Genomic DNA, 22,142 nt, shown 5'->3' with positions numbered 1-22,142 from the left:
GTCTTGGTGAAACACCAGGAAGGGAGATTTGCAAGATAACGCCGCTAGCTCGGACACTCTTCGAAGAGACGTGACCGCCACAAGAAAAACTACCTTTTGTGAAAGCCGAGAAAGGGGAACCTCTTTCAAAGGCTCGAAAGGCGGCTTCTGGAGAGCAATGAGAACCTTGTTCAGATCCCAGGGTTCCAATGGCCGTCTGTAAGGAGGAACGATATGACAAACTCCTTGGAGAAACGTGCGTACTTTAGAAAGCTGTGCCAAGCGCTTCTGAAAGAATACGGATAGCGCGGAGACTTGACCCTTAAGAGAGCTAAGCGACAAACCTTTTTCCAACCCAGACTGCAGGAAGGAAAGAAAAATTGGCAATGCAAATGGCCAGGGAGAAAACCCTTGAGCCAAGCACCACGCTAAGAATATCTTCCACGTTCTGTGATAGATCTTAGCTGAGGATGGTTTTCTAGCCTGTCTCATTGTGGCAACAACTTCATGAGATAAACCTGAGGCCGCTAGGATCCAGGACTCAATGGCCACACAGTCAGGTTCAGGGCCGCAGAATTCAGATGGAAAAACGGCCCTTGAGACAGCAAATCTGGACGGTCTGGTAGTGTCCACGGTTGGCCTACCGTGAGATGCCACAGATCCGGGTACCACGACCTTCTTGGCCAATCTGGAGCGACGAGTATGGCTCGATGGCAGTCGGACCTGATTTTCCGGAGAACTCTGGGTAACAATGCTAGAGGTGGGAACACATAGGGGAGTCGGAATTGCGACCAATCCTGAACCAAGGCGTCTGCCGCCAGTGCTCGGTGATCGTGAGACCGTGCCATGAAAACTGGGACCTTGTTGTTGTGCCGTGACGCCATCAGATCGACGTCCGGCGTCCCCCAGCGGCAACAGATCTGCTGAAACACGTCCGGGTGAAGGGACCATTCTCCTGCGTCCATGCCCTGGCGACTGAGAAAGTCTGCTTCCCAGTTTTCCACGCCTGGGATGTGAACTGCGGATATGGTGGACGCTCTGCTTTCCACCCACGTCAAAATCCGTTGGACTTCTTGAAAAGCTTGGCGACTGCGTGTTCCCCCTTGGTGGTTGATGTACGCCACCGCCGTGGAATTGTCCGACTGAATCCGAATCTGCTTGCCTTCCAGCCATTGTTGGAAGGCTCGCAGGGCAAGATAGATTGCTCTGATTTCCAGAACATTGATCTGCAGGGTGGACTCTTCCAGAGTCCACATCCCCTGAGCCCTGTGGTGGAGATACACCGCTCCCCACCCTGATAGGCTCGCATCCGTCGTGACCACTGCCCAGGACGGGGGAAGGAACGACTTTCCCTGTGACAATGAGGTGGGGAGAAGCCACCAACGCAGAGAGTCCTTGGCAGTCTGAGAGAGGGAGACAGTCCTGTCGAGGGACGTCGATTTCCCGTCCCATTGGCGTAGAATGTCCCATTGTAGAGGACGCAGATGAAACTGCGCGAACGGGACTGCCTCCATTGCTGCTACCATCTTTCCTAGGAAATGCATGAGGCGCCTCAGTGAGTGCGACTGGCTCTGAAGGAGAGATTGCACTCCAGTCCGTAGCGAGCACTGCTTGTCCAGTGGAAGCTTCACTATCGCTGAGAGAGTATGAAACTCCATGCCAAGATAAGTCAGAGATTGGGTCGGGGTTAGATGAGACTTTGGAAAGTTGATAATCCACCCGAAACTCTGGAGAGTGTCTAGTGCCACCTTCAGACTGTGTTGGCATGCCTCTTGAGAGGGTGCCTTTATAAGCAGGTCGTCTAGATACGGGATGACCGAGTGACCCTGCGAGTGCAGAACAGCTACTACTGCTGCCATGACCTTGGTGAAGACCCGGGGGGCTGTTGCCAGACCGAAAGGTAACGCTACGAACTGCAGGTGTTCGTCGTGTATGACGAAGCGTAGGAAACGCTGATGCTCTGGTGCGATCGGCACGTGGAGATACGCATCTTTGATATCTATTGATGCTAGAAAATCTCCTTGAGACATTGAGGCTATGACGGAGCGTAGGGATTCCATCCGGAACCTCCTGACTTTTACGTGTCTGTTGAGCAACTTTAGATCCAGGACGGGCCGATACGATCCGTCCTTTTTTTGCGTGTCTGACCTCCTTGCGCACAAAGCTAAAACTGAGGAATCTGTACTCCTACGGGAGGGTGTATAGCCAGAAGGGGAGGGGCCTTACACTTTTAAGTGTAGTTCTTTGTGCGGCCTCCAGAGGGCAGTAGCTATACACCCACTGTCTGGGTCTCCCAATTAGGAGCGAAAAAGAAAAATAAATAATTAAAAAAAACTGGCGTGCGGTCCCCCCCAATTTTAATGCCAGCCAGATAAAGCCATACGGCTGAAGGCTGGTATTCTCAGGATGGGGAGCTCAACGTTATGGGGAGCCCCCCAGCCTAACAATATCAGCCAGCAGCTGCCCAGAATGGCCGCATCCATTAGATGCGACAGTTCTGGGGCTGTACCCGGCTCTTCCCGATTTGCCCTGGTGCGTTGGCAAATCGGGGTAATAAGGAGTTATTGGCAGCCCATAGCTGCCAATAAGTCCTAGATTAATCATGTCAGGCGTCTATGAGACACCCTCCATGATTAATCTGTAAATTACAGTAAATAAACACACACACACACACACACACACACACACACACACACACACGAAAAAATCCTTTATTAGAAATAAAAAACACGGGGGGCGTGGCCTGCTTGCTAATGGCACCGGTCACCTAGCTGCTGAGCTCCAGCCACCTCGACTCCTAACCGGCTCACTGCGGCTCACCAGTGGCACCAATCTCTCTGCACACGGGGGGAAGGTACCCAGGAACGTGGCATGCCAAGGGGAAAGTCCCAGAAGAAGCCGTCCCCGGCGAAAGTTACAGACTTCTTCTCCAGCACGGGACGAGGGAAAATGGCAGCAGCATCCTCCTCCACAGCTTCCTCACGCTCATCCAGGAGGGGATCCACAGCGGGCCCAGACTTGGACACAGACGCTGCAGATATACCGCTTACCAAAGGTACCATGCAGAAACTGCTCAGTGCCCTCCGCTCATCACTGCAGCAGGATTGGAAAGATATGGTGGCTGAGCTGAGGGGAGATATCACTGCCATAGGCAGTCGCACAGCACACATTGAAACTAAAATGCAGGAGCTGACAAAGTCACACAATAGCCTAATTGATGCCAATGCAGCACTGGAGGAACAAGTGCAAAAGCTCCATACCAAGGTCTTGGATTTAGAGGACAGGTCCCGCAGAAACAACATAAGAATCAGAGGAATTCCAGAGGCCATACCAGACAAGGGGCTGCAGAGCTTTCTAGGCTCCTTGCTGCAGGAGCTGCTCCCAGACCTGTCTGCAACTGATTTCCTGGTGGACAGAATACACAGAGTCCCTAAGCCTAAATCCCTCAGTGCTGATGCCCCCCGGGACACTTTGGCTCGCCTGCACTTTTAAAAGACCAAAGAAGCCCTGCTGCGAGCCCTGAGAAGGAGGCCGCCTCTGTCTGAGCAATTCCAGCACCTGTCCATTTTTCCGGATCTGTCTGCAGGAACCCTGGCAAAAAGGAGGGAATTTGCCCCTTATACCAAAATTCTCAGGGATGAAGCTATATCCTATAGATGGGGTTTCCCTGTAAAGATCCTGCTTTTCCGTGCAGGAAACACCCACGTCTGCCATTCCCCACAACAGTTGGCAAAGCTCCTATCCTCATGGAACATGGCAAATCTCCCGGCCAGATCTCCAAGAGCCACAGGATCATCCCAAAGGGATAAAGTGAATGAAGATTGGTCCGTCGCGTGAGTTATGGTATATGTCTGAGTCGCGGCTGAGACTTAGTTGCTACTTTTAAGGTCCGCTGGTTCTGTTCAACCAGGACCCTGAGCCCCCATGGCAGTACATTTCCACCATACCGCAGGCCCCCTTTTTGGGCTTTTTTCTATGTGGACTGATGCTCCCTACATCAGTAATGTTAGTGATGTTAATGTTGTCAGTGTTATCTCTTTCCTGCCTAACCTTCCTTTCTCCCCCCGCAGCTCTAGGCAAGAGACTTTTTTTCATGTACAATGGTATTGAACTGTATGTCTATAAATGTTAGGGGCCTGAACTCGCCGGCCAAGAGATCCATGTTTTGGCGGGAAGTGGTTAAATCCAAATGTGACGTGATTTGTGGTCAAGAGTCTCATCTCCTCCAGGGGGACTCGCACAGGTTAAATAATGCTAAATTTCCTTTCATACTGCTGGCTTGTGGGAAAAAAAAAAAAGGCTGGAGTATTCATTTGTGTAAAAAATACTGTTGCGTTCACACTACATTCCCAACATTTAGACCCTGAAGGTAGATACGCCATTATTAATTGCTCCATAAATGGATCGAAGTATACTATTGCAACCCTTTACGCCCCCAACTCTGGTCAGATCAGCTTTCTGCGGAGGTTTCTTTCCAAGCTTTCATCCGTTACAGAGGGTAAGCAAATAATCTGCGGGGATTTTAACATGTTAATGTCCAGCACTCTGGATTGCTCCAATACTGCTGTAAAGAGGAAGGAAATGAGCACAATAATTTCAGAAAGGCATCTCCATGATATATGGAGATACCAACATGCAAATGAGAGGGACTACACATTCTTCTCACCTCGGTTCACCTCATACAGCAGATTGGACTACTTTCTGGTTGAAAGCTCACTTATTTTGGACTGCTCAGATTCAAAAATTGGACTTATAGCTTGGTCGGACCATGCCCCCATATACCTGACAGTCCAGGAGCAAAGCCGCACGCCCGTTTTTACCCGGTGGCGCATGAATGACTCCCTCCTAGCCTGTAGACAACTCTCTGAGGAGTTGCAGGCCGACCTCGCAGAGTTTTTTAAATTTAATGACAACAAGGAGGTGACAGAGGAAACGCTATGGTCTGCACACAAGGCCTTTATTAGGGGGTCATTCATCAAAATTGCCACTAGGGAGAAAAGGAGGCGTCAGGCAACTTCCAAAGCTCTACTGTCCCACATAGCGCTTTTAGAAGCCCACAATAAATCTGCCCCAAACATGTCAACATCTGACGAACTCAGGAAACTAAGAACATAGCTCCGCCAATTGCTGATGGTAGACTATGAGAAAAATTTAAGATCCCTCAAACAGCGGTACTATATGATGGGTGACAGGGCGGGTGCCTTACTAGCCAGGAGGGTTAAAAAACGAGAAATGCAAAACAAAATTGAATACCTCGTGACGGGTTCTAATGCCACAATACGCAACCCAACGGAAATAGCCAATGCATTCGCTGATTTTTATCAGTCTCTCTACAACCTTAAAAATGACCCCACTGCCCCAAAGCCTACCCAATCGGCAATTAATTCCTTCTTAAACAATATAATCTTCCTCGGTTATCTACAGTACATCTAGAGCAACTAAATTCCCCTTTCTCCCTGGAAGAGGTTCGCCAGGCGGTGATCACAGCCAAAAGAAATTCAGCTCCAGGCCCAGACGGCCTCACTAACTCCTATTATAGGCAATTCACTGAAACCCTGTCTCCTTTCCTCCTGAGACTTTTCTCCTCTTGGCGAACCACAGCAGATATTTCACCAAATAATCTAGAGGCCATTATAACTACCCTGCCAAAGCCAGGAAAACCCCCTACATCACCAGGAAACTTCAGGCCAATATCCCTCCTAAACTGCGACTTAAAATTATACGCCAAAATAATCTCAGCTAGAATACATAAAGTCCTTCCATCACTGATTTCCCCGGATCAAGTGGGGTTTGTGGCGGGGAGGCAGGCGAAAGATGGGACGAGACGTATGCTGGACCTGATTGCGGTGGCTGAGGGGAGGAAAATCCCCAGTGTATTCCTGTCCTTGGACGCAGAGAAGGCGTTTGACAGGGTGCACTGGGGATATCTGAAATCTGTACTGGCCAAGTTTGGATTTGAAGGCCCCATACTTACCGCCATAATGGCACTATACTCTAACCCTAACGCCAAAGTTCTGGCATCCGGATTTATATCTCGGAGTTTTGAATTATCCAATGGGACACGCCAGGGGTGTCCGCTCTCCCCTATCATCTATGCCCTTGCTATAGAGCCTCTGGCGCAGACTATCCGTGAATGCCCTCGGATCTCGGGGATTCGAGTGGGGAGTACAAACCATGTGATCAGTCTATATGCGGATGATGTGATTTTATCCTGCACTAATGTAGAGGTGTCCCTAAAACACGTAATGGAGATCCTGTCCTCCTTCGCTCAAGTCTCGTATTACAAGCTTAATATTACCAAGTCCTTAATTTTTCCGCTCTTCCTGCCCGCCTCAACTAGAGCCACTCTTTCTCATCTTTACCCTTTCAAATGGGAAGACGAGGGTATCCCCTACCTGGGTATTATACTGGCCCCGCTACACTCCGTGATCCGGAAAAATCTGCTGACCCTGCACACCTCACTGGATAGAGAACTTACTCGCCTTTCTCTTCTCCCGCTCTCTTGGGTGGCGAGAATGCAGACCTTTAAAATGATCTGCCTCCCAAAAATTATCTACTTACTTCGGTGCCTGCCCCTAACAATTCCGCAACGGTATCTCACCAAAATTCATTCGCTAATGAGTAAATTTATATGGGCTGGGAAAAAACCTAGAATAGCCCTGAGATGCATGCATGCCCCGTTAAGTGGTGGAGGAATGGGTATTCCTAATATTCTAACATACCACAGAGCCGCTATCCTGGAACCGGCTCGAGATTGGTGGAGGAATGATTCAGACTTAAGATGGTTACAGATTGAGTACACCTGGGCACAGGTCCACTCCCCTAAACAATTCATAGACTCCCTGCTCCTAACCCCTTCGCCCCCCGGCGATCTTCTACCCACCACAGCAGCTCTAAAGAAAGCTTGGTCCTTGTGGAGCAAGCCAGTGTCACATGCTTTAGGTCCCAGCATTCCCCTTAGATCGCTAGAAGCCTTCATTCCGAACTTGAATCTTGCCGCCTGGACACGTGGAGGTCCAATCACCCTAGCAGATCTCTATAGAGAAGGCGTCCTACTCCCGTACTCAGAAATGTGTGATAAATTTAACCTTCCCCGACACAGTCTATTCCAGTTTTTTCAAATACGTCACTTTCTTCAGTCCGCTCCTCATCTCCCGGCTCCCACGACAGCTGACCACGCCTCAATTAAAAAATTCTTTCAAAATAGCAAAATCAAAGGCCTTTCATATATCCATAATATGCTAAACTCCCCACAACCGGACAAACAATTGCCGTATATGCTCAAATGGGAAAAAGATCTAGCTTCTCCGCTTCCGCCGCAAGAATGGTTCGCGGCCTCAAAATGGATCCACAAGTTCTCTTCTTGTCTCAATCATATAGAGCAATTAAAAAAAGGTTCATCTGAGGTGGTACAACTCCCCTACTAAACTGGCTTCCTTTTCCCCACATGTGTCACCACTGTGCTGGAGGGGCTGCAACCACAGGGGCACCTTATGTCATATGTGGTGGTTTTGCCCTAAGTTATCTAACTTCTGGCAGGAGGTGTTCAATCTAATCCATGAGGTTACTAGTCTCCGCCTTTCTCCAAACCCAACCTTAGCGGTGCTACACATTGGCTTAGATGGGATCCCGGATCTTTTAAAAAACATCATTTCTCACATTCTCATAGCTGGCAGGTACTGTGTGGCATACAAGTGGAGGTCGGTGAGTCCCCCTACAAAAAGAGATCTAATTGAGAGGATCAACCTACACTGGCTATACGAAACCAACTTGGCCCCCAACCTAGAGAAGAGAACGGCGAGACTTAAACAATGGCACCCGTGGGCCACTTCCCTTTATGCAACGGCCCTCCCCCAGATACCGACACCTACACCATAAATAAATTGATTATGCCTAAGAATGTCTTGTAGAGCTGCTTCCCCCACCCCCTCTCTTTCCCCCCTCCCTCCCTGCTCCTATGTTCAGGTTGTTGTTGTAAGGGGTATTTAATGTCCCAGATTGATATTCTGATAATGGCTCGAGGCTATTCCACCTCTTGCTACTCAATGCTCCTGTTCTTGATGTTGTTGTATGAGAAGTTTGTATTTTTCTGAAAACTCAATAAAAACTTTTATGATAAAAAAAAAAAAAGAAATAAAAAACACAAACACATTCCCTCATAACCAATTTATTAACCCCGACAAAGCCCTCCATGTCCGGCGTAATCCAGCATGCTCCAGCGTCGCGTCCAGCTCTGCTGCATGGAGGTGCCCGGAGAAGCAGCAGACACCGCCGCTCCGGTCACCTCCATGCAGCTAATGAAGACAGCCGCGCAATCAGCTGAGCTGTCACTGAGGTTACCCGCTGTCACTGGATCCAGCGGTGGATGCAGCGGTGGCCGCGGGTAACCTCAGTGACAGCTCAGCTGATCGCGCTACTGCGTGGAGCCGGCAGGAGCGCGGAGCCGGCAGGAGCGCGGAGCCGGCAGGAGCGCGGAGCCGGCAGGAGCGCGGAGCCGGCAGGAGCGCGGAGCCCGGGACTTTCAGCGGCGGCGGCGGTGAGAGGGGTCCATCATCTCCCCTGTGCGTGCACGCTGGGGACAGTGGTACTTCGGGGAACACGTGGAGGACGGGACTATCAGCGGCGACAGCAGCGAGAGGGAAAAATCAATGTTTTCAGCTGCCAACGTCCATCCCCCTCTCGCTGCCGCTGCTGATAGTCCCCGTCCTCCACATCATCTCCCCTGGGGACAGCGGTACTTCGGGGAACACGTGGAGGACGGGACGGGACCACTTGCCTGACCTCACTTCCTGACAAATTACCTGCGTTTTTGCTAGCAAAAACGCAGGTAAAAGGCAGGTAAAATGCACCACTTGTGATTAGCATGCATTTTTCCTGCGTTTTTGATGCCCTCATTGATTTCAACGGGTGACAAACGTTGACAAAAACGCAGGAAGAATGAACATGCTGCATTTTTTTTGTCACAAACTTTTGACAAAAAAAAAAACGCTGACAAATAAACTGCAATGTGTGCATGACAAATCTGACTTCTCATAGACTTTGCTGGGAAGTCAGATGTCAGAAAGTTCAGCTGACAAAACTGCAGCCAAAAAAGCAGCAAAAAAGCAGCAAAAAAAAAAAAAAAAAAAAAAGCAGCGTGCGCATGTAGCCTTATGGTCGAAAAATACGGTAGGTTTGATCAAGGAGATGTAACACAATCCACAATATAGCATTATTCTAGAAATCCAGCAGGAGGCGATATTCACAAAGATGGACAACGTGATGCAGGGACAGGGAAGTCACACGCTCAGCACTACTGTGTTCAGCCATCTCCATCAGCCCAAGAAATGGATCCGCACCCTGCAAACCCCCAGACCTCATGATCAGTGGAGGTCCGCAGTGAGGAGACATTGATCACCCATCTAGTGGATAGGTTATGTTACAATTCTGGAAACCCCCTTAAAGAGCTCCCATAAGCAAGACTTTGCACTATCAAGTAACGCCATGCCAATATTATTGCGGTAATGTGGAATAAATTGATACCTACAGAGAAGAAATCCAATGTTTGGTCACGTAAAACTTTCGCTAAAGTTTGATGATGACAGCATCCATGTATTAGGGTGGGATTTGAGGGGCTGGGGGTCTTTTCCTACCTGCGTCCTCTTTTTTCTATAGGTCACTGATTAATCAGTGACCGGCCTCCTTTTTGAAATTACGCACCTCCGCCATGATTGTGGAGGGCAATGCGTGCGTGAGATTCTGCAGGTCTTCAATAAAATGGCGCCGGATACTGCATATGCAAAGACCGAGATTTTAGCTCAACCTCTTTATTAAGCAAAAATCTTGAGCTGTGCCACCGCCATTTCACTGAATACCGTTTGGAGTGCGATTCTACAGACAGTTGTCAATAAAACGGCACCGGATGCGCCAATCGAGGTTTTGACCTGATGAAGCAGTTATTGAGCCAAATTCTCGGTCTGCACCGTCGCCATTTTATTGAAGACCTGCAGAATCACACTATGCACGCGTTGCCCACCACAATCATGGCGGTGGTGCTAAATTTTAGAACGGAGTCAGGTCATTGACTAATCAGTGACCTGTAGAAGATTGAGAAGTGACAAGCAATGATGATGTTGATGATGATGATGATGATGATGAAAATTTCATAATCATCATCATCATCATCATCAAGGGACCATTCTGCACAAACAGAGCAACTTTAAAGACCAATTGCCTCAAATTTTAAAGTGTGACAAATGCTTCATCTGCAATGGGCAGCGGTATGTAGGAGATTGCCCGTACGTGGACACAGCGGAAAACAAAAATAATTACCTTTGAGGTTTTCCCCAACATGACCTTGTACTGCACGCAAACACATGGATTATGCGATGGTACCGCGAGCCCTCCAGGGGGCAGTACACCTGGACAACATGGCAGAAGACTGATGAACACACAGGACACGAAGGCAAAGAAAGCGTCACCTGTGGCACTGGGTCCTGAGAAAAGAAAAACAGAAGTGACGGCAGGAAAGGGATCATCAACCGAATCAAAAACAGCTGCAATGTTGGGTTTTCAAAGTTATGAAATATCAAGATAGTGGCAAGAAGGTGGAGTACGAGGGTCCTTCAAGGGTTAAAGAAGAATTGCATATTACTAGTGATGAGCGGGCACTACCATGCTCGGGTGCTCGGTACCCGTAACTAGTGATGAGCGGGCACTACCATGCTCGGGTGCTCAGTACTAGTAACTAGTGATGAGCGGGCACTACCATGCTCAGGTGCTCAGTACTTGTATCTAGTGATGAGTGAGCACTACCATGCTCGGGTGCTCAGTACTTGTAACTAGTGATGAGCGGGCACTACCATGCTCAGGTGCTCGGTACCCGTAACTAGTGATGAGCGGGCACTACCATGCTCGGGTGCTCAGTACTGGTAACTAGTGATGAGCGGGCACTACCATGCTCAGGTGCTCAGTACTGGTAACTAGTGATGAGCGGGCACTACCATGCTCAGGTGCTCAGTACTCGTAACTAGTAATGAGCGGGCACTACCATGCTCGGGTGCTCAGTACTTGTAACTAGTGATGAGCGGGCACTACCATGCTCGGGTGCTCGGTACCCGTAACTAGTGATGAGCGGGCACTACCATGCTCGGGTGCTCAGTACTGGTAACTAGTGATGAGCGGGCACTACCATGCTCAGGTGCTCAGTACTGGTAACTAGTGATGAGCGGGCACTACCATGCTCAGGTGCTCAGTACTCGTAACTAGTGATGAGCGGGCACTACCATGCTCGGGTGCTCAGTACTCGTAACTAGTGATGAGCGGGCACTACCATGCTCGGGTGCTCAGTACTCGTAACTAGTGATGAGCGGGCACTACCATGCTCAGGTGCTCGGTACTCGTAACTAGTGATGAGCGGGCACTACCATGCTCAGGTGCTCGGTACTCGTAACTAGTGATGAGCGGGCACTACCATGCTCAGGTGCTCTGTACTCGTAACTAGTGATGAGCGGGCACTACCATGCTCAGGTGCTCGGTACTCGTAACTAGTGATGAGCGGGCACTACCATGCTCCGGTGCTCAGTACCCGTAACTAGTGATGAGCGGGCACTACCATGCTCGGGTGCTCAGTACTCGTAACTAGTGATGAGCAAGCACTACCATGCTCGGGTGCTCGGTACTCGTAACTAGTGATGAGCGGGCACTACCATGCTCAGGTGCTCAGTACTCGTAACTAGTGATGAGCGGGCACTACCATGCTCAGGTGCTCGGTACTCGTAACTAGTGATGAGCGGGCACTACCATGCTCCGGTGCTCAGTACCCGTAACTAGTGATGAGCGGGCACTACCATGCTCGGGTGCTCAGTACTCGTAACTAGTGATGAGCAAGCACTACCATGCTCGGGTGCTCGGTACTCGTAACTAGTGATGAGCGGGCACTACCATGCTCAGGTGCTCAGTACTCGTAACTAGTGATGAGCGGGCACTACCATGCTCAGGTGCTCAGTACTCGTAACTAGTGATGAGCGGGCACTACCATGCTCAGGTGCTCAGTACTCGTAACTAGTGATGAGCGGGCACTACCATGCTCGGGTGCTCGGTACTCGTAACTAGTGATGAGCGGGCACTACCATGCTCGGGTGCTCTGTACTTGTAACTAGTGATGAGCGGGCACTACCATGCTCAGTACTCGTAACTAGTGATGAGCGGGCACTACCATGCTCGGGTGCTCGTAACTAGTGATGAGCGGGCACTACCATGCTCGGGTGCTCAGTACTCGTAACTAGTGATGAGCGGGCACTACCATGCTCGGGTGCTCAGTACTCGTAACTAGTGATGAGCGGGCACTACCATGCTCGGGTGCTCAGTACTCGTAACTAGTGATGAGCGGGCACTACCATGCTCGGGTGCTCTGTACTCGTAACTAGTGATGAGCGGGCACTACCATGCTCGGTCTTCAATCCTCCAATTCTGACATTGTGCAGCACTGAGACACACCCACTTCATCTACTCAAATCCCCCCTCCCTATTAGGACATACTCCTGGCACTACAACCCCCAGCAGAGCTTACCGGCAGACCACCGATCTTGCTGACATCCCAGCATGCAGCGTTGCCTTCCAGTGCTGCATCTTTAAACCCCAACAGCACTCGGTGCTCTTGAGAAGACTGTGCCATCACCTTCGATATAAGCACCTGTAGGAAAAAAGAAGGGAATTTTGTTACTTACCGTAAATTCCTTTTCTTCTAGCTCTTATTGGGAGACCCAGACGATTGGGTGTATAGCACTGCCTCCGGAGGCCACACAAAGCAATTACACTAAAAAGTGTAAGGCCCCTCCCCTTCTGGCTATACACCCCCAGTGGGATCACTGGCTCACCAGTTTTAGTGCTAAAGCAAGAAGGAGGAAAGCCAATAACTGGTTTAAACAAATTCACTCCGAGAAACATCGGAGAACTGAAAACCGTTCAACATGAACAACATGTGTACCCGAAAAACAACCAAAAATCCCGAAGGACAACAGGGCGGGTGCTGGGTCTCCCAATAAGAGCTAGAAGAAAAGGAATTTACGGTAAGTAACAAAATTCCCTTCTTCTTCGGCGCTCCATTGGGAGACCCAGACGATTGGGACGTCCAAAAGCTGTCCCTGGGTGGGTAAAGAAATACCTCATGTTAGAGCTGCAAGACAGCCCTCCCCTACGGGGAGGCAACTGCCGCCTGCAGGACTCTTCTACCTAGGCTGGCGTCCGCCGAAGCATAGGTATGCACCTGATAATGTTTGGTGAAAGTGTGCAGACTCGACCAGGTAGCTGCCTGGCACACCTGTTGAGCCGTAGCCTGGTGTCGCAATGCCCAGGACGCACCCACGGCTCTGGTAGAATGGGCCTTTAGCCCTGACGGAACCTGAAGCCCCGCAGAACGGTAGGCTTCAAGAATTGGTTCTTTGATCCATCGAGCCAGGGTGGCCTTAGAAGCCTGCGACCCCTTGCGCTTACCAGCGACAAGGACAAAGAGTGCATCCGAACGGCGCAGGGGCGCTGTGCGGGAAATGTAGATTCTGAGTGCTCTCACCAGATCTAACAAATGTAAATCCTTCTCATACCGATGAACTGCATGAGGACAAAACGAAGGCAAAGAGATATCCTGATTAAGATGAAAAGAGGATACCACCTTCGGGAGAAACTCCTGAATGGGGCGCAGCACTACCTTGTCCTGGTGGAAGACCAAGAAGGGAGCCTTGGATGACAGCGCTGCCAGCTCAGACACTCTCCGAAGAGATGTGATCGCTACCAGAAAAGCCACTTTCTGTGAAAGCCTAGAAAGTGAAACCTCCCTCAGAGGCTCGAAGGGCGGCTTCTGGAGGGCAACTAGTACCCTGTTCAGATCCCATGGATCTAACGGTCGCTTGTACGGGGGTACGATATGACAAACCCCCTGCAGGAACGTGCGCACCTTGGAAAGTCGTGCTAGACGCTTCTGAAAAAAGACAGATAGCGCCGAGACTTGCCCTTTAAGGGAGCCGAGCGACAAACCTTTTTCTAACCCAGATTGGAGGAAAGAAAGAAGGATAGGTAATGCAAATGGCCAGGGAGACACTCCCTGAGCAGAGCACCAGGATAAGAATATCCTCCACGTTCTGTGGTAGATCTTAGCAGACGTGGGCTTCCTAGCCTGTCTCATGGTGGCAACGACCCCTTGGGATAAGCCTGAAGACTCTAGGATCCAGGACTCAATGGCCACGCAGTCAGGTTGAGGGCCGCAGAATTCCGATGGAAAAACGGCCCTTGGGACAGTAAGTCTGGTCGGTCTGGCAGCGCCCACGGTTGGCCGACCGTGAGATGCCACAGATCCGGATACCACGCCCTCCTCGGCCAGTCTGGAGCGACGAGTATGACGCGGCTGCAGTCGGATCTGATCTTGCGTAGCACTCTGGGCAAGAGTGCCAGAGGTGGAAACACATAAGGGAGCCGGAACTGCGACCAATCTTGCACTAGGGCGTCTGCTGATAGAGCTCTTTGATCGCGAGACCGTGCCATGAAGGTTGGGACCTTGTTGTTGTGCCGAGACGCCATTAGATCGACGTCCGGCCTTCCCCATCGGCGACAGATTTCCTGAAACACGTCCGGGTGAAGGGACCATTCCCCTGCGTCCATGCCCTGGCGACTGAGGAAGTCTGCTTCCCAGTTTTCTACGCCGGGGATGTGAACTGCGGATATGGTGGAGGCCGTGGCTTCCACCCACATCATAATGCGCCGGACTTCCTGGAAGGCTTGCCGACTGCGAGTCCCGCCCTGGTGATTGATGTATGCCACCGCTGTGGAGTTGTCCGATTGAATTCGGATCTGCTTCCCTTCCAGCCACTGCTGGAAGGCTAGCAGGGCAAGAAACACCGCTCTGATTTCCAGAACATTGATCTGAAGGCTGGACTCCTGCTGAGTCCACGTACCCTGAGCCCTGTGGTGAAGAAACACTGCTCCCCACCCTGACAGACTCGCGTCTGTCGTGACCACCGCCCAGGACGGTGGTAGGAAGGATCTTCCCTGTGATAATGAGGTGGGAAGAAGCCACCACTGCAGAGAGTCCTTGGCCGTCTGGGAAAGGGAGACTTTCCTGTCCAGGGATTTTGACTTCCCGTCCCATTGGCGGAGAATGTCCCATTGAAGTGGACGCAGATGAAACTGCGCAAACGGAACCGCCTCCATTGCCGCCACCATCTTCCCGAGGAAGTGCATGAGGCGTCTTAAGGAGTGCGACTGACTCTGAAGGAGAGCCTGCACCCCCGTCTGTAGTGACCTCTGCTTGCTCAGCGGAAGCTTCACTATCGCTGAGAGAGTATGAAACTCCATGCCAAGATACGTTAGTGATTGGGTGATTTGACTTTGGGAAGTTGATGATCCACCCGAACGCCTGGAGAGTCTCCAGTGCAAAATTCAGGCTGAGTTGGCATGCCTCCTGAGAGGGTGCCTTGACCAATAGATCGTCCAAGTAAGGGATCACAGAGTGTCCGTGAGAGTGCAAGACTGCTACCACTGCCGCCATGATCTTGGTGAACACCCGGGGGGCTGTCGCCAGACCAAATGGCAGAGCCACGAACTGAAGATGTTCGTCTCCTATCACGAAGCGCAGAAAGCGTTGGTGCTCCGTAGCAATCGGCACGTGAAGATAAGCATCTTTGATGTCTATTGACGCTAGGAAATCTCCTTGGGACATTGAGGCAATGACTGAGCGGAGGGATTCCATCCGGAACCGCCTGGCGTTCACATGCTTGTTGAGCAGTTTTAGGTCCAGAACGGGACGGAAGGAGCCGTCCTTTTTTGGAACCACAAAGAGGTTGGAGTAAAATCCTCGGCCCCGTTCCAGAGGGGGGACAGGGATCACGACTCCTTCTGCTCTTAGAGAGTCCACCGCCTGCAGCAGGGCATCTGCTCGGTTGGTGTGTGGGGAGGTTCTGAAGAACCGAAGTGGAGGCCGAGAACTGAACTCGATTCTGTACCCGCGAGACAAAATGTCTGTTACCCACCGGTCCTTGACCTGTGACAGCCAAATGTCGCAAAAGCGGGAGAGCCTGCCACCGACCGAGGATGCGGAGGGAGGAGGCCGAAAGTCATGAGGTAGCCGCCTTGGAAGCGGTTCCTCCATTTGCTTTCCTGGGGCGTGAGTGAGCCCGCCAGGAATCTGAGCTCCCTTGTCCTTTCTGAGTCCCTTTGGACGAGGAGAATTGGGGCTTGCCCGAGCCTCGAAAGGACTGAAACCTCGACTGCCACTTTTTCTGTTGAGGTTTACTTGCTCTGGGCTGTGGTAAGGAAGAGTCCTTACCCTTGGACTGTTTTATGATTTCAGCCAATGGCTCACCAAACAGTCTGTCTCTAGATAATGGCAAGCTGGTTAAGCATTTTTTGGAACCAGCATCTGCTTTCCAGTCCTTTAACCATAAGGCTCTGCGCAAAACCACAGAATTGGCGGCCGCCATAGAGGTACGGCTCGTAGACTCTAGGACAGCATTGATAGCATAGGTCGCAAACGCAGACATTTGCGAAGTTAGGGACGCCACCTGTGGCACTGCTGGATGCATGATAGCATCCACCTGTGCTAAACCCGCTGAAATAGCCTGTAGTGCCCACACGGCCGCGAATGCTGGAGCAAACGACGCGCCGATAGCTTCATAGACAGATTTCAACCAAAGGTCCATCTGTCTGTCGTTGGCATCTTTAAGTGAAGCGCCATCTTCTACTGCAACTATGGATCTAGCCGCCAGCTTGGAAATTGGGGGATCCACCTTTGGGCACTGGGTCCAGCGTTTGGCCACTTCAGGGGGAAAAGGATAACGGGTATCCTTAGAACGTTTAGAGAAACGCTTGTCTGGATGAGCGTCGTGCTTTTGGATTGATTCTCTGAAGTCAGAGTGGTCCAAAAAAGCACTTAATTTACGCTTGGGATACAGGAAATGGAACTTCTCCTGCTGTGCAGCTGCCTCCTCTGCAGAAGGGGCTGGGGGAGAAATATCCAACAGCCTATTAATCGCCGATATAAGGTCATTAACCATGGCGTCACCATCAGGGGCATCCAGATTGAGAGGGGCCTCAGGATTAGACTCCTGATCACCGTCCTCAGTCTCATCACAGAGAGACTCTTCTCGCTTAGACCCTGAGCAGTGTGATGACGTGGAGGGTCTTTCCCAGCGAGCTCGCTTAGGCTGCCTGGGACTGTCATCTGAGTCAGAGACTTCAGCCTGTGATGCTTGAGACCCCCTTGAAGTACGGATTAGTTCCAACTGAGGGGGACCAGTGAGCATAGCCACAGCAGTGTCCATAGTCTGAGGAACTGGCCTGGCCTGCAAGGTCTCCAGGACCCTTGTCATAGCCTCAGACATTTTATCAGCAAACACTGCAAAGTCTGTCCCCGTCACCGGGGCAGGGTTCACAGGCGTCTCTGCCTGGGCTACCACCACAATAGGCTCTGGCTGGCGAAGTGCCACTGGGACTGAACATTGCACACAATGTGAATCATTGGAGCCTGCTGGTAGATTAGCCCCACATGCAGTACAAACAGTGCACACAGCCCGTGCCTTGGCAGCCTTGCGTTTTGCGGATGACATGTTGCTGCGTCCTCAGAGCAGTACAGAGTGTCCAGCCAGAAGCGACCTTACAGTGCACTATATAAATATATATATATATATATATATGGTACCAATAAAGAAGTACACTAATATATCACTGAGGCACTAGTGGGGCCTGCACTACTGTGCAGCTTACCACCCGCTTAGGAGCGGTGTGTGGTCGCCAGAAATCCCTCTAGTCTGGGTCTCCCAGAGCCTGCTGCCTCTCCCCAGCCAGATCGCATGTGTAATGGCTGCCGGCGTCCTTGTGGAGAGGGGGGGGGGCGGGCCCTGGGCGTATACAGACGAAGAGCGGGAAGTCTGCTTCCCCTTGTGCCTAGTGAGAGGGCTGGAGCATGTAAATAAGGCTCCAGCCCTCGGCGCAGCCATTGAGCAGCGTCTCTCCCCTACCCTGATTGACAGGGTGGGGGCGGGAACGAAGCGGCGCTAGGCCGCAGAAGCCGGGGGCTAAAGTTAAAAACGCCGCCGCCGTACAAGCGCGGTCGGCGCCAAGCCCCCGGCGCACTACAAGTCGCAGCTGCGCCGCCGCTCCAGGAGCGGTCGGCGCAGTAGTTCCCAACACACAATCGTCACTCAGCAAAGCTGCAGTGACCTAACCCCCAGCGTACAGCGCCACTGTCCCCGGCGCACTATAACGCTCAGCAAGCCCTGAGAGTGTCCGTGCCTGCCGGGGACACAGAGTACCTGAAGTTGCAGGGCCATGTCCCTGAACGGCACTCCCGCTCCCAATCCAGCAGGTTCTATGGGTCTGTGGATGGAGCCCGGCCCCAGGGCTTGGGGGCTGGCAAGATCCCACTTCCACAGAGCCCCTCAGGGGGATGTGGAAGGAAAACAGCATGTGGGCTCCAGCCTCTGTACCAGCAATAGGTACCTCAACCTTACAAGCACCACCGCGGGTGAGAAGGGAGCATGCTGGGGGCCCCATATGGGCCCTCTTTTCTTCCATCCGATAGAGCCAGCAGCTACTGCTGACTACAAACAGTGGAGCTATGCGTGGATGTCTGACCTCCTTCGCACAAAGCAGAAAACTGGTGAGTAGTGATGGGTAGCTCCTGAACGAGCCGGCTCTAAGAGCCGGCTCTTCATAGTGAATCATATGAGTCGGCTCCTGGCAGGGAGCCAATTGAAATGTAAACGGCTCTTTGCCAGCTCCGTTCCACAGTCAGTCCCCTCTTGCCCCGCCGCTCTCGGCCCCTCCCTCCCGGCAGTAGTCACTCTGATCTTATCCAGGAGACTGAGAATGCTCCTCCTGCTGCCGCACATAGCACTGACTCACAGCCCCGCCCCCTCCAATCTGTGACAAGCAAGCAGCAGTCAGGCACTTTATTAAAGGAGCACTGACATCTGGATTTAGCCTGATTATAGTTATTTACCGCCAGTTTGTAAATCCTCGCTGAGCGAGGGAGAAACAGCGGATGTAAATGTGCGTCCCTTGTTCTCTCCCATTCACTTGAATGGAAGAGAACAAATGATCCGCGATGCTGGATTGAGCATCACTGGATCGCAGGCTCGGGGGCTGCAGCGACTGTGTAAATGCACCATTAGCTAGTGCAACTTGGAATGGTTCTGTTGTTTCTGGTGAATGACCTCCCAGCAGCCCCTGTTACATGATCGCAGTGCCAATCTGAGGGACCACCTTCATGCACAGAACTAGTCCTATACCAGGCAGTGCAGCCTCTCACATCACATCCGATTTTGCATACAATTGCCAGTAGTGTTGAGCTAATTGAATTGCACTTGTTTGATTTCTGCATTTTTTTTTTATCAAACATTGTGTTTGTTAAAGTTTTTACAGCAAATAATATAAAATCTGGTTATTCTGGAAACTATTCTGTTTTATGTCATAAATTGGCACATGTGTAGATTTTTACTAAAAGGTATACAATCATGGGTTAAAACATACCAGAATTGGGCTTCAAATTTAAAGCCAAAGGTAATAGGAAATGAAGAGCCGTTTTCGGAGCCAAAAGAGCCGACTCTTTTTGGTGAGCCGATCCAAAAGAGCCGGCTCACCAAAAAATCGCATTTTACCCATCACTACTGGTGAGCCAGTGATCCCACTGGGGGTGTATAGCCAGAAGGGGAGGGGCCTTACACTTTTTAGTGTAATACTTTGTGTGGCCTCCGGAGGCAGTGCTATACACCCAATCGTCTGGGTCTCCCAATAGAGCGCCGAAGAAAATTAAATATATGTAAAACTCGGAAAACGCGTGCGTGCGTGCGTGTGGGGGGGGTGGATTATGACTCCAGTGCACTATGCTTGTGCTTATATGCAATAATCTATCAAAACAAGCAAAGCTGCAGTGTAAAGCATGGTGGACATCATGCTTTACACTGCAGCGCAAATCTATTCACCAATTCAGTGCCATTTCTAGTAACTCAGCTGTTATACGACAACCATCACCTTGCAGAGAACTGTACGCAGTTGTGTACATTACAAGTCCCTATTTCCGGGGTTTTGTAACGGGCTCACTTCCTGTCCGGCCTGGACGGCCCCGAGATCCGGTCACCCGCTGCCCCAGCTCACGTCCAGACCGACACTACACGAGGACTCGCCATAATAACACGTGCTGCGTGCCGCAAGTCACACAAACACATGACAACCTAACCTGCTACAGCCTGGGCGCGCAACAGCCAATCATTAATTTAGCCGCGCTGACAGCTGGGATCAGCTGACCCCTTTACTGACAGCACCGCAGCCAATCAGATTTATTGGGAAACTACCAACCAATGACATAGATAAGTAGGCGGGGCGTTTCTTTAACACTTTTGCTGCTGGACAGACATAGCTGTCTGGATATCTTCCTGACCTTTGAGGACATTTAAAAAATATTGCACCATTTGTTTATAGCCTCTGTTTTGCACTGGCTGCAGAATAACTGGGAATCTGTCAGTGAGCTCATTTTCAGTATTTGATTAGTGTGTAATTTTTGGGGCTCTTTTTCTGATTTATGACCACAGATCACATTAAAACTGAAAGTGAAGTGAAACAAAAGGGCCTGGAAATGCAAAATGTACCAAATTGCAAAAAATGATTATGTGTTTAGATTAAAAAAAAATAATAATAATAATTAAACAACTAATAATAATAATACTTATTATTATTAGTTGTTTAATTATTATTTTATTATTTTTTATTTCTTTTATCTAAACACAATCATTTTTTGCAATACATAATAATAATAATAATAATAAAAAAATAATAATAATAATAATGAGTATTGCAAAAAATGATTATGTTTAGATAAAAAAAAAATAATAATAATTAAACAACTAATAATAATAAGTATTATTATTAGTTTAATTATTATTTTTATTATTTTTTCATTTTATTATTATTTTATCTAAACACATACTCATTTTTTGCAATACTTATTATTATTAGTTGTTTAATTATTATTTTATTATTTTTTTATTTTATTATTTTTTTATGTAAGCACATAATCATTTTTTGCAATAATAATAATAACAACTAATAATAATAATATTAATATAATATAATATTATTCATATAATAATAATTATTATTTTATTATTTTTTATTTTTTATTTTTTTTATCTAAACACATAATCATTTTTTGCAATACATAATAATAATAATAATAATAAGTATTGTAAAAAAAATGATTATGTTTAGATAAAAAAATAAATAAAATAAAAAAATAATAAAATAATAATTAAACAACTAATAATAATAATAAGTATTATTATTAGTTTAATTATTATTTTATTATTTTTTTATTTTATTATTTTTTTTATCTAAACACATAATCATTTTTTGCAATACTTATTATTATTATTAGTAGTTGTTTAATTATTATATTATTTTTTATTTTATTATTTTTTTTTATCTAAGCACATAATCATTTTTTGCAATAATAATAATAAAAAAGTACTGCAAAAAAAATGATTATGTTTAGATAAAAAAAAAATAATAAAATAATAATTAAACCATTATTTTATTATTTTTTTATTTTTTTTATCTAAACACATAATCATTTTTTGCAATACTTATTATTATTAGTTGTTTAATTATTATTTTATTATTTTTTTATTTTATTATTTTTTTTATCTAAGCACATAATCATTTTTACAATAATAATAATAATAATAATAATAATAATAATAAAAAGTATTGCAAAAAATGATTATGTGTTTAGATAAAAAAAATAATACAATAAAAAAATAATAAAATAATAATTAAACAACTATTATTATTATTATTATTATTAATATTATAATAATAATAATTTAAAAAGTCCCCCAATGTGTACGAAGCTTTGTTCACATCCGTTTTATTGCCTCTATATAAAAAAAAGTTGAGTTACAAGCCCTGATCACTTCCATGGGTTTTGCTTCCTCCCCCCTGACCGCCATTGTAGACTGCAATAGGAGAAAAAAAAAAGCATAATGTGAACGGAGCCTTACGGATTTCACTACACAGATTTTTTTTTTCCTATTTATTTTTGCAAAAAAAAAAAAAAAAAGCCCAAACAGGAATCTCAGCGCCCACGTCAGTGAGTTCTGGTGTCGCAATGTTGGTCGCATATATAAAGTTTATTTTCGGTT

General features: G+C 48.4%; 1 protein-coding gene across 2 annotated transcripts in view; it reads right to left on the bottom strand.

Moving 5' to 3' along the window:
* PDCD2L (programmed cell death 2 like) overlaps positions 1–20,156 on the bottom strand; it is a 44,106-nt gene extending 23,950 nt beyond the window's left edge. The window contains exons 1-3 of one of the 2 annotated variants that reach the window (XM_075325816.1): positions 19,978–20,156; positions 12,530–12,652; positions 10,291–10,454 (exon numbers count right to left, since the gene is read on the bottom strand). In XM_075325816.1, the coding sequence (XP_075181931.1) occupies positions 10,291–10,454; positions 12,530–12,634 (269 nt within the window). In that variant the 5' untranslated portion in view covers positions 12,635–12,652; positions 19,978–20,156. Of the gene's footprint in view, positions 1–10,290; positions 10,455–12,529; positions 12,653–18,257; positions 18,635–19,977 lie in introns of those variants that run through there. The other variant, XM_075325815.1, reaches the window with a different exon arrangement.
* Between the last annotated feature and the right edge of the window lie 1,986 nt (positions 20,157–22,142).

This window comes from Anomaloglossus baeobatrachus, chromosome 10 (assembly GCF_048569485.1).
Source record: "Anomaloglossus baeobatrachus isolate aAnoBae1 chromosome 10, aAnoBae1.hap1, whole genome shotgun sequence".
Taxonomy (NCBI): Eukaryota; Metazoa; Chordata; class Amphibia; order Anura; family Aromobatidae; genus Anomaloglossus; species Anomaloglossus baeobatrachus.
This window is presented reverse-complemented; position numbering and strand designations above follow the sequence as displayed.